The sequence below is a fragment of the Neophocaena asiaeorientalis genome, unplaced genomic scaffold, assembly GCF_003031525.2.
Source record: "Neophocaena asiaeorientalis asiaeorientalis breed wild unplaced genomic scaffold, Neophocaena_asiaeorientalis_V1.1 scaffold54, whole genome shotgun sequence".
Taxonomy (NCBI): Eukaryota; Metazoa; Chordata; class Mammalia; order Artiodactyla; family Phocoenidae; genus Neophocaena; species Neophocaena asiaeorientalis.
In genome coordinates, this window is record NW_020174938.1 from 1,715,277 (window position 1) to 1,733,114 (window position 17,838).

The 17,838-nt window shown below is 50.5% G+C and overlaps 1 protein-coding gene across 1 annotated transcript; it reads left to right on the forward strand.

Annotated features, from left to right (window-relative positions):
• Positions 1–12,321: 12,321 nt before the first annotated feature.
• Positions 12,322–13,814, forward strand: RPP25 (ribonuclease P/MRP subunit p25). Its single transcript, XM_024761792.1, has one exon. It carries the CDS (start codon positions 12,504–12,506, stop codon positions 13,143–13,145), a length of 642 nt encoding a protein of 213 aa, XP_024617560.1. The 5' UTR covers positions 12,322–12,503; the 3' UTR covers positions 13,146–13,814.
• Positions 13,815–17,838: the final 4,024 nt, after the last annotated feature.

Genomic DNA, 17,838 nt, shown 5'->3' on the forward strand with positions numbered 1-17,838 from the left:
AAAGCACCGAGCTGATCTCCCTGTGCTATGTGGCTGCTTCCCACTAGCTATCTATTTTACGTTTGGTAGTGTATATATGTCCATGCCATTCTCTTCGTTCCAGCTTACCCTTCCCACTCCCCGTGTCAAGTGCATTCTCCATGTCTGTGTCTTTATTCCTGCATGCCCCTAGGTTCTTCAGAACGTTGGGGTTTTTTTAGATTCCATATATATGTGATAGCACACAGTATTTGTTTTTCTCTTTCTGACTTACTTCACTCTGTATGACAGACTCTAGGTTCATCCACCTCACTACAAATAACTCAATTTCGTTTATTGCCTCTTCAGGGATTTTAATCCATCAATTATCCTCTTCCTTCAGTGCCCTCAACTTCTTCTTTCTTCTATTTATCTTTCAAACATCTCCCAAAAGGAAAAGCAAAATTGTTATTCCTCTGTCCCTAGCGCACTCAAGCTATTGTTTAACTCATATCCCCCGGTGATTTCAGCCACTCCCAAGGCAGTAAGTATCCCATGTGTGTTTAAGATGCTTTGATCAACCGAGGGTTCTTGGCTGTAAATGTGAGGAAGCCAACTCTGGCTAATGTGAGCAGAAAAGGTATTTATTGGAAGGGTAACTGGTAAGTCATATGACAAACTCCCTTGCTCTGACTCAAGAGCCATCAGTCATAACTCTGGTCATTACCTGGCCTCCCATGGACCTTTCTTAGGGGTGTGATCAGTCAGAGGATGTGACTGCCAGACGCTTTGACAGTTCGTGTCTGGTTTATTCATCAGTCTCTTGAGAGCTAGTTTGCTATAAGTCAGCCTTCCTTTCATGAATTGATAATTTTATGGCCACCCATTATTTAATAAGAAATATATATATTACTTTCCTTGCTTGGCTTTTAATTTTAGAAACTGAAAATTTGCACCAGCGTTATGCTTTTCGCTTGTGATTTCAAGGATCTGGTTGCTTTATTCTTTTGTTATTATATGTAAATTACTATGAAAATAACAATCTTTTATGCATATTCCCTCAAACAAATTAAATCTTTTTGGATCAATTAAAACAATAAACAGTCAATAACATACCTGACTATCTCTAGAACATTTTTGGTCATTCCTGAACTCAGATCCTGATGCTCTGGTCTTGTTCCTCCATGGGTACATGGGCCACCGTGATGCTTGGCTCCTTTGCACACTTCAACTCTTCCCTGGGTCGAGACCCCTCGGCCTCCTCCCAGCCCTCATCTCTCTGGAACTGCTGATGATCAGCTCCATATTCCCCAATTCTGTAGTATGGAAAACAATTTAGCTTCTCTGCTTCCTACCCTCTCAAACATTTTAGTCTCAGAACCACTTTTCATTCTTAAAAATTATTAACCCCATAGAACTTTTTTTTAATCAGTGAATTTTATTTTATTTTTCTTAAACATTTTTTATTTTTAATTTTTTTTCACACACACACACTGTATTTTATTTTTACAAGAGATAAATAAACTGACACCAAGCATTGTAACTGGATGACCACAACAAAAGCAACAAGGATTGCAACTACCAAACACAAAACACACTCATACTATGTCATAATAGTGACATTCAGTCCAGTAATCCTCCACTGTAACAGCTCCTTTACTTTGCAGTGAAAATTGACTTGTATACTTTTTGCCTCTGAGTCCTTGTGGGATTTTTTTTTATTAACCCCATAGAACTTTACAAATGTGGGTTATTTACCAATATTTACTGTATTATAACTTAAAACATTTTAAAAAATTATGTATTTGTCCATTCAAAATAATAATAATAAATTACATGTTAACATAATTTTATTTAAAATAATTATATTTTCCAAAACAAACACACATAAAAAAGTAGTGAGAAGAGTGGCATTGTGTGTTTGTTTGTTTGTTTTGTTTTGTTTTGGCTTAAACGAGAGATTTATTTCTCACAGTTTTGGAGACTGGAAAGTCTGAGATCAGGGTGCCAGCATGGTCAAGTTCTGGTGAGGTCCCACTAGCAGAGCGCATTGTTTTGCTATTTTGAAGACATCTTTAGTGTCTGGCTTAATGGAAGACAGCTGGAGTCCCATATCTGTTTCTGCATTTAATTTGTTGCAATATCACATGTCATGCAACCTTTGGAAAATTCCACTGTACATTCATGAGAGAAGAAGAATGAAAAAGGCAAATAATATCTTAGTGTTCCCAAAAATGTTTGCTCCCACAGATCCTCCCTCCCTCCATTTCCCCACCAAAATCCAGGGACCTCCAAAGATCCCTGGATCACACTTTAAGAAACACTCTTTTAGACCATGTCCTGGGAGTGAGTTGCTGATTTTTCATACCCAGTGAAGCCTATCATTCATTCACTCAACAAATATTGACCACCTTCTGAGTATCAGACACTGTTTTGGGTGCTGGAGATGCAGGTGAGAACCAAACAAAGTCCCTGCCCTCATGGAGCCTACATTCTAGTGGGAGGAGACAGGTAATAAACAATTTTTAAACTATAATTATGTTAGGCAATAAATGTCACCAAGAAAAATAAAGCCAAAGAAGGGAATAGAGACTGAAGTAGGGGGATTTGTGTTTGTTTGTTATATTAGGGTGGTCAGGGAAGCCTCTCAGAGGTGACATTTGGGCAGAGACTGTAGAATATGAGGGAGAGAGCCAGGGGGATATCAGAGGGACAGCATTCCAGGCAGAAGGAGCAGCAAGTACAAAGGCCCTGACATGGAAGTGTGTTCATTGTGTTTGAGGGAAAGCAAGGGAGCTGGTGAGACTTCAATGGAATGAGTAAAGGGGAGAGTGGTGGGAGATGACGTCAGAGGAGGGAGGAGTGCAGATTTTGGATGTAATGGTGGTTTCACTGAATTAATGCCTCTTTAAGGCCATGGCAGATTATATTCTCTAAAAATGGCCACAGCAATATTTCTAGTCCTACATGCTCTTCCAGAACTTTGCCATTCCCCATCTAGAAATGGAGTCTACTTCCTTTGCCCACAAGCCTGGGCAAAGGCTTAGTGACTTCCTTGGTAAACAGAACATGGCAGAAGTGACACTGTGTGACACTCAAGGCTAGGTCATAAAAAGCGATATGGTTTATGCCTGGCTCTCTCTGTCATTGGATGCTCACCCTGGAATCCAGCCGCCATGCTGTGAGGATGCTCAAACTACTCTAAGAAGAAAGACCACATGAAGAGGCACACATGGAGATCTGAGGCTTTCATCTGACAGCCAGCAAGAACCAACAGACATGCAAGTAAGAAAACTTTCAGATTATTCTGGCCCCCAGCCTTCATATGAGTCTTCTAGCTGAAACCACAGACACGGGCAAGAAAGAGACAAACCACCCTCGCTGCCCTGCCTAAATTCCTGTCCCACTGGATCTGTGAACATAATAAATTATTGCTTTACACAACTCAATTTTGGATAATTTGTCAAGCAGCAGTTGGTAACTGGAACAGAGGCATGTTAGCATCCTAAGTGAGCATTTCAAAGTACTAACCTAATCAAAACAGGCCGGATTAAAATCCTGCAATGAGGGCTTCCCTGGTGGCGCAGTGGTTGAGAGTCCGCCTGCCGATGCAGGGGACAAATCTTAGGCAAAAGCGGATGTACCTGCCAGGGTATTTAAAGAAATCCTAACAATCATTTAGCCTTCTTCCCTCCAGGTTATAACTGGGGAGCTTTGGGATTCAGGCTCATGGATGGAAGTAGTCCCAAAGTAGGTTAATAAGAAGGAAGTAATAATAGTCAGACATGGGCAGTGCCTAGCTTCTGACTTCATCTCCTCCAATGAAAAAAGGCTTCATGAATACCAGAGAAAGCCCAGAGTATCCTTCTCCTGCTAATCCCCACCCTACCTCCTGTCATAAAATGCCCCTGGTCATGAAGGATTTCCGGTGAATTTCTTAAAAGTTTCAAGTAGAAGTTACATCTGTGGACCACACTGACCTGCAGATATGTGTGTTTTAATGACAGGAGTTAGATGATATGGTAGACTGTCCAGAGAGATGGTTCCCGTGCCTGTATATACATGTCAGACCTTCCACCAAGAGGTGGAATTTATTTTCCTGCACCTTGAATCTGGGCTAGATGTGCATCTTAGTTTGACCAATAGAATGCAAAGGAGGTAATAATGTGTGACTTCTGGGCATAGATCTTAAGAGTCTTTGAAGCCCCCATTTTCATCTTTTTGGGATCAAGCCACTTAAGAAATAAGCCTGGGCTAGAGATCATGTGGAGACAGGTCCATCCAGCACCCCCAGCCATTCCAGCCACCCCGTCTGAGGCACCAGACATGTGAATGAAACCATCTTGAGTGTTCCAGCCCTGGTCAAGCTCCCCGCTGAAGGTCTATGAGTGAGTGACCCAACTGACCCATATGGAGCAGAATGGCCAGCCTGAGCCCAGCCAAACCACAGAAGCATTAGAAACAAGAAATCATTGTTATTTTTAACCACCAAGTTTTAAGGTGATTTGGGGCTTCCCTGGTGGTGCAGTGGTTAAGAATCTGCCTGCCAATGCAAGGGACACAGGTTCGGGCCCTGGCCCGGGAAGATCCCACATGCCGCGGGGCAACTAAGCCCATGCGCCACAACCACTGAGCCTGCGCTCTAGAGCCCGCGAGTCACAGCTACTGAGCCCACGTGCCACAACTACTGAAGCCTGCGCACCTAGAGCCTGTGCTCCTCAACAAGAGAAGCCACAACAATGAGAAGCCCATGCACTGCAACCAAGAGTAGCCCCCGCTCACTGCAACTAGAGAAAGCCCACCCAAAGCAATGAAGACCCAACGCAGCCAAAAATAAATAAATAAATATATTAAAAAAAGAAAGTTTAAAGGTGATTTGTTAGCCAGCAACAGTTAACTGAAACATTTAAAAACCTAAACTGTTACACAAAAATATGAAATTTGGGCTTCTTTTTTGTTTGTGTTTTAATATTTATTTATTTGGCTGTGTTGGGTCTTTGCCGAGGCAAGCGGGATCTTTGTTGCAGCATGCAGGGTCTTTTTGTTGTGGCGCACTGGCTTCTCTCTAGTTGTGGTGCTCAGACTCTCTAGTTGCGGCACACAGGCTCTCTAGTTGTGGGGTGCGGGCTCTAGAGCACACAGGCTCAGTAGCTGTGGCACAAGGGCTTAGTTGCCCCACAGTATGTGAGATCTTCCCCAACCAGGGATCGAACCCACATCCCCTGCATTGAAAGGCAGATTCTTAACCACTGGACCACCAGGGAAGTCCCTGGCCTTCTTTTTTGAAAACACTGGACCTGTGTTGCTCACTTGAACTTCAGGGAAGAATCTGAAAGGTGTGCCAATACCCAGAGTGAAGATCTGTGGATACAACAAAACAACTGCTTTAGAAAGGGGAGTTCTGCCTGTTCCCATGGCTTCCCTGGAGGCAGAAATGATGGGAGCTGGTGACACCCAATCACAACTATTATCTTTCCCAAAGAAGGTTCACTGAGCAGGTCATTCATCAGCAAGTATGCATGATTTCTGGGCAGAGAGAGGGTTCTCCCAGGGATTCTGCAAACAAAATATGCTCTTTTCCCTTGTTGAAATATGTAAAATTTATCTTCTGGGACAGTATGCACAAGGCACCTTGTGATTCAATTCAGAACAATAGAGGGCAGGCACACTTGGTTAACTTCATCTCTTACTCAAGAGAAGGGAAGACAATGAATTACCTGGTGGTGACAGGGGACCCTCATGGCCATAAAGTTGGATTTGACCAACTAGCTTGTTGAACTGGGATGAACCCCAGTTGGGATGAACCCTGGGATGGTGGTGACAGGAGTATTATGTGAAGAGAGCTGCTTCCATTCTCACCACCATGAGGAGGTGGGGAAGGGACAATTGCCAGGAAAAGAGGCGGTGCAGGGAAGAAGACACTATTTCCTGGCTTCTTCCCAGTGCTCCAAAACCTAGGGGCCTCTACAGCAACAAAATTACAGTTTATTATAAGCCTGACTCTGACAGGATGTGATGGGAGAAGGGATCTACGCATGTAACATTCCGAAAAGCTGATACAACCACTCCCCATTGAAATGAAGCAGAAAATGTCAAATCACACAGAAGCAAAACAAAACCACTGGGTCTGCATTCCTACCTGTCAACAAACAGCTGGGGCCCAGCAGCTCTGGCTGCCCCATGAGGGCTGACATTCTGCTCTGCCTCTCTCTCTCTTTTTTAATTTTTTTAACCCCACCCACCAGGTTTGCCTACAAGCTTTGCTGCTCGGTAGCTGAGTCTTTGGACAAGGGATTTAGCCTATATCTGCAAAGTGGGAGTGATGATCCCATGGAGGTACTGGGACATAACCTGAGACAATTCCAAGAAGTAAGTCCTATTATCATCCTTATAGGTTCCATTTTACAATAGAGGAAACTGAGGCCCAGAGAAGTCCCATAGCTTGACCAAGAGCACAGCTAGCAAACTGCAGAGCTGGGATTCAAACCCAGGCAGTCAGGCTCCAGAGTCCATGCTCTTAACCACCTCACCAGCTGCTCATGTGTGTTAGATGGGCAAGCATTTTGTAAGTTGTAGAAAAACTCAGTGCATCCCTGAAGGATAATTGTAATTCTGGGAAGGCATAAACCAAGCACCCTAGCTGTGGCCCAGGTCAGAGTGGGAGGAGGAAGAGCGGCCCTGGTGCCCCCCACCCCCCCATCCCAGGCAAGCACCTGGCAGAGCAGAATTCTACCCTGGAGTTCTAGGACCTTCGTTGTGGGTAGCTGCGGAGGCCTAGAGCTGGTGGTTTTCTGCTCTGCTTCCCCTTTCTCCTGCAGATGGTCTAATGCCATGATTAAGAGCAGGCTCAAGCCATACTGACTCTGGATCTGGCTCTACCTCACTTACGAAACGGGTGGTGGTTTCACTGTTGTATGAAATGAGTTAATATGTGTGAGTGTCCGGCACAAAGTAAGTGTCCGCTAGAGTTGGTAACTATTCCCACACCTTATCAGCTCTATACTTGCCTCCCACCCCAAGGTTCTCAAACATGCTGATTCTTTTGTTTTTGATCAATTCCCACCTTGGAATTAGGAGCATAACCTTATCTTCAGAGGGCAAAACTGACCTAAAGGTGGAAGAAATAACGGGGGATTTCAGGCATCCCAGCAGGCTCTTGGGAAGTCTTTTGGGGACAAGCACTCTCCTGGGAACTCTAACTTTGCCCAGGTGAGTGGCTTTTACTATACTTGCCTCTGGAATCTGGAAGGAAGGTGGACGACTAGCGGTAGCACCCACTCCTGAAGAGATGGAGAAGGAGCTCCAGTGGCTTCTTTTGCCTCTCCTTTCCCCATCCTACAGACCCCTCTCCTCACTCACTCTAGGTCTCACATACACCCTCTTACCCCAGGACTCAGGTGACTTGGCCTGTTGGCTAGAAAAGCAAGCGAATTTCATGCTAGGTTAATGGCTCTTGTCCGCAAAGAGAAGCACTCACTGGGTCTGCTATGCAAACCCCTGTTCCCCATCTGTGGGGCCACAGCCAGCACAGCAGGAGGAGTGGCCTGAAGGTAGAGGCTTTGGTGGTGTTGGGACTCCTGGGTCCTATCCTGGCTGGCCCAAGGGGAAAAGCACTGATGGAAGTGAAACATGGTGAGGAGGCTGGACTATGGCGGAGACAAGGATGGGGAGCTAGAATCAGAGCACTGGCCCAGGGCCCCGGACTCAGTCTAATGGAGGAGGTACCTGTCTGTTATAGCAGAACTCTCTCCCAGGCCACGCTCACCTCCAGGCATCACTGCCTAGCAGTGTTAAATTTACAAAGAGCTCTGATAGCCATAATCCTACTCAACCTCCAGGAGAGCCCTGTAGAGCAGTGACTGCTCTTATGCCCATGACCAAAAACAATCTCGGAGAAGTTGTCACTCTTACATCCATTTAACAATAAACAAATAAATCCAGCTCTCCTGATTCAAAGTCTTTCCACATATTTGCTTCGATATGTTGAGTCCTGATTCCCTCTCCTCCTGAATTTGCCTCCCAAATACTCCCCTTCTGTCGCGGTTTTGAAATGTCTACAAATTCTTTGATACTGCTCCCTTCAAGAATTGGAACCAGATTCCCCTTCAGAGGAGGTGGGGCCATAAAAGGCATTGTGGCTTCATGCTTGTTCCCTCTCTCTCCCTCCCTCCCTCCCTCCCTTTCTCTTTCCCCCTCTCTCTCAGCTCCAGGGGAAGCCAGCTGCTTGTCATGAGATCTATGGAGAGATCCATGTGATAAGGAACAGAAGCCTCTGACCAACATGTGAGTAAGCTTGAGAGCAGATGCTCCAGGCCCAGCTGACATCTTGGCTGCAACCTCATGAGAGGCCCTGAGCTAGAACCACCACTATAAGCTGCTCTTGGATTTCTAGTCCTCAAAAAACTGGGTAAGAGAATGAATGTTTTTGTTTTAAGCTACTGAGTTTTGGGGTAATTTTTAATGCAGCAATAGATAACCAATACATCTTCCCCACTGTAGGAACTGCCTCTCTCCCCAAAACTAACTCACACGTTTACTGGGGAGCTCAAATCATTAAGAAGTTTCTTTTTTTCCTAAACTCAGGTGAGGTAGAACACCTGCATTTAGGTATCTGTGATTGCTGCTTTCTAGCTGTGGTATATTGGGCCAGTTACTTAATCTCTCCGTGCTTCAGTTTCCACATCTGTCAAACAATGATAGAAAGGAAGATTTCAAAGGTTGAATCAGGGAATAGATGTGAGGGTACCTGGCCCAATGCTGGGCCCTTGGTGGGTTCCTGATAAATCTGACCTCCCTCTGGCCCTCTCTAACTTGCTAGTTTCTGACTCCTTTGCATCCCCCCAAGCCCCTGCCTGGACAAGCTGGGACTAGGACCAGGAGTTTTAGGGGATCCCCATCCTCTTCCTGCCACTGGAGACAGAGGAGGAAGAGACCTGCCCGGCACCAGGGATCTTCTCCCAGTATTGGGGTGACAGGCGATTTGTCCACGAGAGGCGGGATGTACTGCTGGAAAGGTCCCGTTGCAGATCAGGGGCTGGTGCTGCATTGGCGAGGCTTGGACTCCAGCCTAGTCACCCCTCCACCTCCTTGGAGGGTGAAAGGAGTCTACTTTGCCACTCACTAGTCCCCAACATATTAGGAAAACTGTTATTTCCAAGGCTTTGCCCATTTCTTTTCATTTTCACCAGGTTTCTTCCTCCCCCTCCCTTTTTAAATTTTTAAAATTTATTTTAATCACAAATAATGTATGAAAAATAACATTAGCCAACATTTCCTGAGAACTTACCAGCCAAGGTTCTAATACTGTTATGTGTCTCACAACCACTTTATGAGGCAGGTTCCTGTATTAGCCCCATTTTACAGCTAAGAAAACCAAGGCATAAGGATTAAGCAAATTGCCCAAGGTCACAAAGAGGCAAAAAGAAACTAATGAAGCTCAGGCTTCAAGGTCAGGACCTCACTTACACAGACTGTTCTAAAACTCTGGGCTTAATTTTGTATTCATATTTAGTAGTTCTTTCCTTAGAGAGGCCCACAAAATGTGGCTTCAGAGGTAACAGATGCAGTGTGCTGTTTTTCTGCAGATATTTTAAAATTATTTGAAAACTACATTTACATCTATAAACATGCACACACGGAAACAGACTCCCGAACTTTAAAAAAACAATACTTGTGGTCCTACTGTGTGGATAGCTGCCACCCGACTTTTTTAACAGAAAGTCTTGACTGTCCACGTTTCTAACTGTCGCGGAGTGTGCGCCACAGATGCTCACATTTATTTACCCACGTTCCCAGATTTGAGCCCTCTACTCCCCTCCCAACCTCTTCCGCCCTGTCCTCCCGGTTCCTCCCTGCCTCCCCCAGCGCATCCTGCCTTCGCCCCTCTCCTCATCCCGGTTTCTCTATCACAGCGCCCCCTTCCCCAGCTATCCTCGCTACCTCTCCTTCGCCTCCATTCCTAACTGCCTTGTGCATTTCTCCGCTCTCCCCGCCCCGCTCCCGCACGTCACCATCGAGCACACTGGCCCCTTTCCCGCCCTCGCGTCCTCTCTGCCAACCTCGCTCCCCTCATTCACAGTTCCTGCCCCACCTCAAATCTTTCCGCTCCCCTCCTCGAGTCCCCCGCCCCCGCTCCCATCCCTCACTCTTTCCCCACCGGGCCCTGCCACTCCGCGGCCCGGCAGGAGCGCACAGCCGGCTGGCTACGACGCGCGCTGACAGTGTAATGAATGGCTTCAGCGGTAATTAGCGACCCGGCGGCTAATCACGGAGTACATTTACATTTTAAGTGCTGCAGAGGGAGCTGGGAAGGGGAGGGGAGGGACGGGAGGGGATGCGGGCCTTTTCCGCGGTCTCCCTTCACTGACTGGGGAGCGAAGTGAATCGAGACTTCCACAGCTGGCGGCAGTGGAGGGGGATGGCGGTGGGGCGCTTTCCAGGGCCAACTCAGGCGGACGCATAACGGCCTCACTCTCACCCGACGTAAACTGGGAGCTCCCAGGCCCCTTTCTCCAAACTGCAGACCCCCGCGTAATCCCCTCCAAGTGAACGTTCAGCCTAGGCTTGCATACCCGCGTAGATGGAGAGCTCGCTTCTTCCCTAACCAACCCGTTCGAACATAGATTCCAGCTGTTCGGGGACTTTTTCTCAGGCCTAGAGAAACGCATGCCCTTTAAGTCCCACAACTGCCCGAGTCTTACAAAGCTTGAGGTTCCCTGCGCCCCGCCACGCGCTGCAGACTCTTGTGTCTTCTCCGGACTGCTGTGCCTCCGACCCCTACGGCTGCTCCTTGTGGGGCCCGCGGGAGCTGGCGAGACGGAAATACAGGTTCCGAGGGGAACGCGACCTCGAGGGCCCCTGATCCCAAAATGCGAGCAGAAGATCCGAGAGGCGGTTGGTCATTCGTACGCTGGGGCTCAAAGGTCCACCTGCTCCAGTCACTCCCAAGGGGCGGTAATGGGGTCAGCCCCGGGTTCCAAACAGGAAGGCTGGGAGATATAAGATGGGAGCTGGGAGATATAAGATGCTGAGGAGGACGCGAGGGGAGGGAGGGGGACCCCGGCAGCCCCGTCTCAAGACTGGGGCCCAGCTCCCCCGGGCACTGTCATGCCCCCAGCACTTCAAGGGCTTCCCCCCCGCCGCAGCTCTCTGCGCTCCTCCCCGCCAAGCCCCGTCGTAGTCACTCCCGCCGGATCAGGTCTGGCCCACTCTCGGTTCTGTGCGTGCGCGAGGGGTTGGAAGGATGAAGAGCGAGACGCTAGGGCAGTTCTAGGGAGGGTCCAGCTCCTTCTCAAACCCCCTCCCTCTCATCAGTCCATCAACAACCCCAACTTCACCTCTCCCTTCACTGTTCATCTCTCCTGGCAGGAGATCCGGGGCCACTCCCTCAGTCCTGCGGAGTTCCCGGGGAGGGGCACCCAGTAGCTTCGTAATGCCCCCGGGGCTTCAACTTCCACCTACCTCCCTTCTCTCTCAAAACCTGCCCTCACCCAGTCTCCTTTCTGAAAAAGGACCCTGCTGGGTCTCAGCGAGCCAGGCTAACAACAAATTCCACTTGAGAAAAAGGGGGACCCACTTTAGCAGGGAACAATGCCTGGCTTACCCTAAAGCATGCAGCCCTAATACTCGACTTTCAGGCATGGATGGAGGGAGCTTAACTCCCTTTGAGAAATGGTCTCCTTGCTCTCTTCCCATTCATCTCAGGGAACAGCCTGGCCCAGAGCCTCAGTCTCCACACCCTAGGGGTGTGCGGGCGTCCAGGAGCCTCCAGCACCAGTCAGGCACGGAGAGGCTGAGACCTCAGTCTCCGGCTGCTCTGCGAGGACCACGCCGCGACGCAGTCCTCGAAGGCAGGCGCGGAGCGGAGCCGGAGACAGCGCCTCCCGCAGTCTGCTGACGGTGCACAGGGCTGTCCTTGAGTGGAGAATAGCGGCTCGGGAGCCGAAGGGACGAAGGTGGGGGTGGGGGGTTCCGCCAAGGAGTGGGAGAAAGAGGTGCAGCCCACAGCAGGCCGCTTTGAAATCTCTCCTTGGGAGGGGACAAGGGGTGGCCTTCAGCTGAAACGCGGAAGGGCTCGGGCACCCGGGTCGAAGCGCCGTTTGCCCTGCAGACGCAGTTTTTATTTAGGTTGCCCGTTTATCAGGGTTGGCTCTGGGAGGGCTGATGGCGATTACAGGGAAACTTCATCTGACAGGTCACCCCCTAGCGCTGCCACGGCGCCCCACGGTGCGCGCAGCTCTCACGCCCGTGTAGCTGACGACCGGACTGGATCCGAGAGGCTGGTGAGGCTGGGGCCCCAGCTGGGCTGGCTGAGTTAGGGGCGGGGCCTGGAGGTAGGGGCGGGGCTCCTAGGCTCTCAGGCGGGGCCTCAGCCAAAGGCGCGGAGAGCGCGGAGTAGAGCAGCGCCCAGTGGAGAGAAGTGGAAGACGAGGATCGCACCGTCCTAGCCCGCTCGCCAGCGTCCACGCAGCTCCCTCACCCTTACCCCGGCCGGCCCTTGCCAGACGCGACCCGCCGCCATGCAGCCCCGGGGCTGAGGCGGCCCAATGGCGAAGCCTGCGTCCCCGCGGTCCCGGCAACGACGGCGCATGGAGAACTTCCGTAAGGTGCACTCAGAGGAGGCGCCGGTGGGGAGCGGGGACGAGGGAGGCGGCCCGGGCTCGGGCCCCTTCGCAGACCTGGCGCCGGGCGCCGTGCACATGCGGGTCAAGGAGGGCAGTAAGATCCGGAACCTGCTGGCCTTCGCCACCGCCAGCATGGCGCAGCCAGCCACGCGCACCATCGTCTTCAGCGGCTGCGGTCGGGCCACCACCAAGACCGTCACGTGCGCCGAGATCCTCAAGCGCCGCCTGGCGGGTCTGCATCAGGTCACGCGGCTGCGCTACCGGAGCGTGCGCGAAGTGTGGCAGAGCCTCCCTCCGGAGCCCACGCCTGGTCAGAAGCCTGGCGAGCCAGCCGCCAGTCTCAGTGTACTTAAGAACGTGCCCAGCCTCGCCATCCTACTTTCCAAGGATTCACTGGATCCGCGCCAACCCGGCTACCAGCCCCCGATCCCCCATCCTGGCCCCTCGTCCCAGCCAGCTGCATCGACGTCCAAGAGGAGTCTAGGGGAACCCGCAGCTGGAGAAGGCTCTGCGAAGCGGTCACAACCTGAGCCAGGTGCTGCTGAAGAGGACCAGACCGCCTGAGAGCTCCGGCCTCTGGGCCACCTAGGTGGGCTGGATCTTACCTCCAGAGCTTCGACCTTGAGATGTACCTCCAGCCTTTCATGCTTTGGTACTCTGGAACCCACGACCTGGCAGCATGGACCCCAAGGCGACAAGAAGGGGACCCCAGGGAAGCTTCATGGTGGGGTTGCTCGTTCACCTATGTGGACTGACGACACAGAACTGCACCTTCAGCTTTTCTGAACCATACGGGGACCTTCCTTAGGGAGGGAATGGTGGGCAGTGGGACTCTTGAGCCTTGCTCAGGACCCCCAAGGGTTAAAGGCACCTAGGATTCTTGAAGTGGGCCTGGAGGGTGGAAGCTGAGGAAGGCTCTTGGTATCACCCCACCACTGTCAGCAGAGGGCAAGGGGTTGGAAACCACGCCTGAGGGCAGCAGATTATGAGTTGTGGGGGTGGCCTGTTGTGCCCCTCACCTAGGACACAGTTTCCTTTCGTTTCCCTTCCCCTGCTTTTAAGGAGCATCCTGAGATCATGCTGGCAGGGGCATCTCCATAGGTTCTAGCTCTTTTAACATCCCCCTTTCCCCATGCTGGCCCAGAGGGAGAGACCCAGGACAGAACTTCCCATGCTTCCTCCCCTGAGCCCCACAGCTGGAGTCTTGCTTCCAATAAAACAAACACAAAAATGGCTCTGTCCCTGGGTTTTTTCCTAACCAGTTGCCTGTGCAGAGACTGCTCTGGTCTGCCCCCTTGTGTCAGTCCCCTCCAGCCTGGATCCTTAGCCTTTGGAGTCTTAGGGGTCAGGCACAGAAACTGGACAGCTTCAAAATGGTGCAGGGGGCACATTACCCAGTCCCTGGCTTCTCCCTCTTTCTCAGCCCTCCCTGGCTGGCTCTAGCTTAAGGGCTTGTGGCCAGAAGGGGACCATTTTCACCTTACACATTACTACTAAGGGAAAGGGAACAGCACATTGCTTTTCTGGATGGGGAAGGAAGGTGAGCATCGATGAACTCTTCTGTCACTGCCAAGGGTGGCAGATCCAACTGGGGTCCCTAAACCTGTAGCCTCCTTGCCAATAGACAGTCTTATCCAGAAAGCTGGCACAGAGCCCCCCCATCCCCATGGATAGGGTCCACCCTTCACTGCTTTCTCTCTCTGAGAAAGGACAGCACACCCTTGGGAGAGGGGGAGGAGAGACGGAGCGCAAATCCACTGCTGGAAATTACTATTCAGCAGAGAAGCTGGGACTTGGGTTGTGAATCACTGCAGGCTCCCTGATAAGCTGCTGCCTCCAGCCCTGCACAGCTGTCTGTTGAGAGATAATGGCCTTATAAGCCTTTCTGCCCAACTCCAAGTAAGGTGGGAGGGTGGAGAGAGTGCTGTGTGTACTGGAAGCACTCTAGCAGGTAGGGTGGCAGCAGCGGGGGGCACATAGCCCTGGGATCTCAGGGGACCTCCCCCTTGCAACTTAACAGCATCCTTGCAAAGGAGGAGATGGGGAAGTATGTAAGTCACTTGGTAGGCAGAAACCTGAAATAAATCCTGCTGGTAACAAGAGGTAGGTTTCTGCAGTTGACAGAAGGGGCTCTTTGGGGAGTCCACCCCCACCCCCCTATCTCGGCTTCAGCTTTGGATCAGAGAGCCCTGCCATACAGATTCTGACACTGGTTGCCCTCCCCAATTTCTTGTTCTTGATAAGTCCCTAGGAGGGCCAAGGGGTTTGGGTGTGCTTGTCTGACTCTCGGTGGTGGCCCAAGAAGTGTGGAGAGAACGTAAACTATCCTGACAACTAAGGTGCCCTGGGCTGGCACTGGGCGTCTGCATCTAAAGTACATGATAAAACTTGGAAGAGGTCCTGCATGGTAGGATCTTAAGAGAGACTGGTCTTGGTTCTGGAAAATGGCCAACTTTCCAAGACCACCAGTGTCTGAAGTCCTGATTGCCGGGTCACCAGGACTATGCAAGAAGAGACTCTCTTTTGATGCCTTGGGTCAGGTAAGTCCCCTTCATGTTATTTCCCAACCTTCAGAGCGTTAACCTGTTCACATGTGGGCTGTTTCTGCCCCCATGCTAGAAAGCAGGTTATGAAACTGGCTTTCTTTTGTGCACCTCTACTCTACCCCAGCAGCTTCAGTTCCCAGGATTTTGATAGGTGCTCATGGGTGCCAGTGGAACCCAGCACCTGTGAGCTCCCCACCCCTGCTTTACTGGACCCTCTGGCCCTGCTGACCCAGGAGCAGGCTCCAAAGGAAGGTGACAGATATCCCTATACATCCCCACGCCCAAGGCTAAGGTGGGAACCTGAGAAGTGCTGGAGTAAGGCAAGGAGTGGCAAGGGGAGCATCTCAAGAGACGCTCACTTTGAGAACTGACTAGTGGCAGAATGGGAGGGAGTGGGAAACCCCACTACCACCACCACAACCGTGAGACCTCATCTTTCCAATAGTGGCCTCTAACCAAGAGCTTCCTGGGCCCTGCCTTGGGGCACTTCCAGGCTAGGGGTGACAGTGAAAACTCACACCCACAAAACTGTCCCGTCACACAATCAAAATCCATTTGGGAACATAAATGTGTATCATCCAAGGCCAGAGCATGTGGTCAGATGGGCCGTGGACCACCAGCTGGACCTCGAGGGACTTCATTATTATGCCAAGTCTCAGTCTAGGCCCAGGGTGGGACTGGGGTGGAAGAATCAGAATAATCAGACATTGTTTCTGCCGCAACGATGTCCCAGTCTAGGAGAGAGAAAAAAGAAAGTTACAGCACAATGCAGTGATAATGGGAGAAGGGAGCTCTGAGAAGAGGCATTTAATTCACTCAGAGGTGTTGACGGAGCCGGTTCCCCAATGATCAGAAGGAATTAGCCAGCTGGACAGGACTGGACAGGGAATTCCAGGCAGAACACAGAGAGGTGATGCTTGTCTGGTGTTGAGGCAGCCACAAGTGTCTGAAGGAAGCATGACAAGAGGCAGGTGGGACTGGAATACCAGGTGGGATCTAGGTCACAAGGAGCCTCCCGGGGCAGGGAGTGGAAGCCAGGGAGTGCCCTGGTCTGACTGATGTTTGAGAAGGATCCCTCTGGCACCTGTGTAGGTGGGAGGTGGATTGGAAGGGGCCTGACTGCATTCCATATACTGCAGGGAGATAGGAGATGGGACAGTGGGAGTGGGGACAGAGATGGGGACAGATATGAGAGCTACCCCAGGCTAGGTAGGATTTCACTGCCATTACAGCCAGGATAGAGAAGGGTTTCTCCTTGTGGCTTTAACCCTAGCTTGGCCAGGACTTAGCCTGCCTTCCTGGCATCAAACAATAGATGGATTTTGGTGGGGAAGGGGAGTGAGGTAGGGGGGTCCACAGCTTTAAATTGGTAAAAGCTTTAGAAGCTCTTGTCCACTGCCCATGAATGTGCCAGGGCATGTTCACTGTACAGTTGGGGGAAGACCTGGGTCAGACACTCCCACCCTGCCACACCCATCTCACCTACCAGCTCCCTTCATGTCCCTGCCCCCACTCCATAGTTCTGCAGTTTGGATCATTGCAATACCCATACTAGCCACTAGGGACTCTCTAGTCCCCTCTATTTCACTGAGATGTTGAAATACCTACAGGCCTCCCAGAGAGAAGGGCAATTGAAGAAAAAGAAGGAGGGAATATAGTCACAGGAAGGTCTCTTTGGTGACACCAGGTTTCTTCCTGTCAGAGCACAGACCTTAGTTTATAATTGTGCCCTCATTATTGTGAACCTCTGGTTGTCAGTCACCCCAGTAAACCATAAGCCATGATTGAATGGATCCTGCCTGCCTTGCTCCCTACCCAGATCTTGGAACACAGGAAGCCCACAGAGAGCTGTTGACTGAGTGAGTAAAGACTGGCTGAACCAGATTTCTGAACTGTTCTGATGCCACATCAAAGTCCTTAACTGTCCAGCCCCATAAACAGTGACCAAATGTTCCCCTTTTCCCCACCACTGCTTATCCCCTATCCCCACCGTCTGGGCCCTTGGGTTTTACCTTCTCTTTGAAGAAGCTAAGGGTCACCATGGTGATATCAAACTTGAGGATTCTGACATCTGCTGACTATTATAGATACTGTGAGTTGAACTGTGTCCTTCCGAAAGGTATTTTGAAGGCTTAACCCCTGATACCTGTTAATGTGACCTTATTTGGAAATAGGGTCTTTGCAGATGTAATTAGTATGTAAGGTGAGGTCATTCTGAAGTAGGACGAGTCCTTAATCCAATATATCCTTATAAGAAGAGGAGAAGAGGGGGCTTCCCTGGTGGCTCAGTGGTTGGGAGTCCGCATGCCGATGCAGGGGACGTGGGTTCGTGCCCCGGTCCGGCAGGATCCCGCATGCTGCGGAGTGGCTGGGCCCACGAGCCATGGCCGCTGAGCCTGCGCGTCCAGAGCCTGTGCTCCGCAACGGGAGAGGCCACAGCAGTGAGAGGCCCGCGTACCGCAAAAAAAAAAAAGAGGAGAAGAAACAGAGACAGACACGTAGAGGGAAGAATGGCATGTGAAGATGGAGGCAGAGATTGGAGTTTATGCAGCTGCAAAACAAGGAATGCCAAAGGTCGCCAGCGAACAACAGAAGGTAAGAAAAAGGTACAGAATGGAGTCTTCCCTAGAGCCTTCAGAGAGAGCATGGTCCTGCAGATATCTTGATTTTGGACTTCTATCTTCCAGACTATGAGAGAATACATTTCTGTT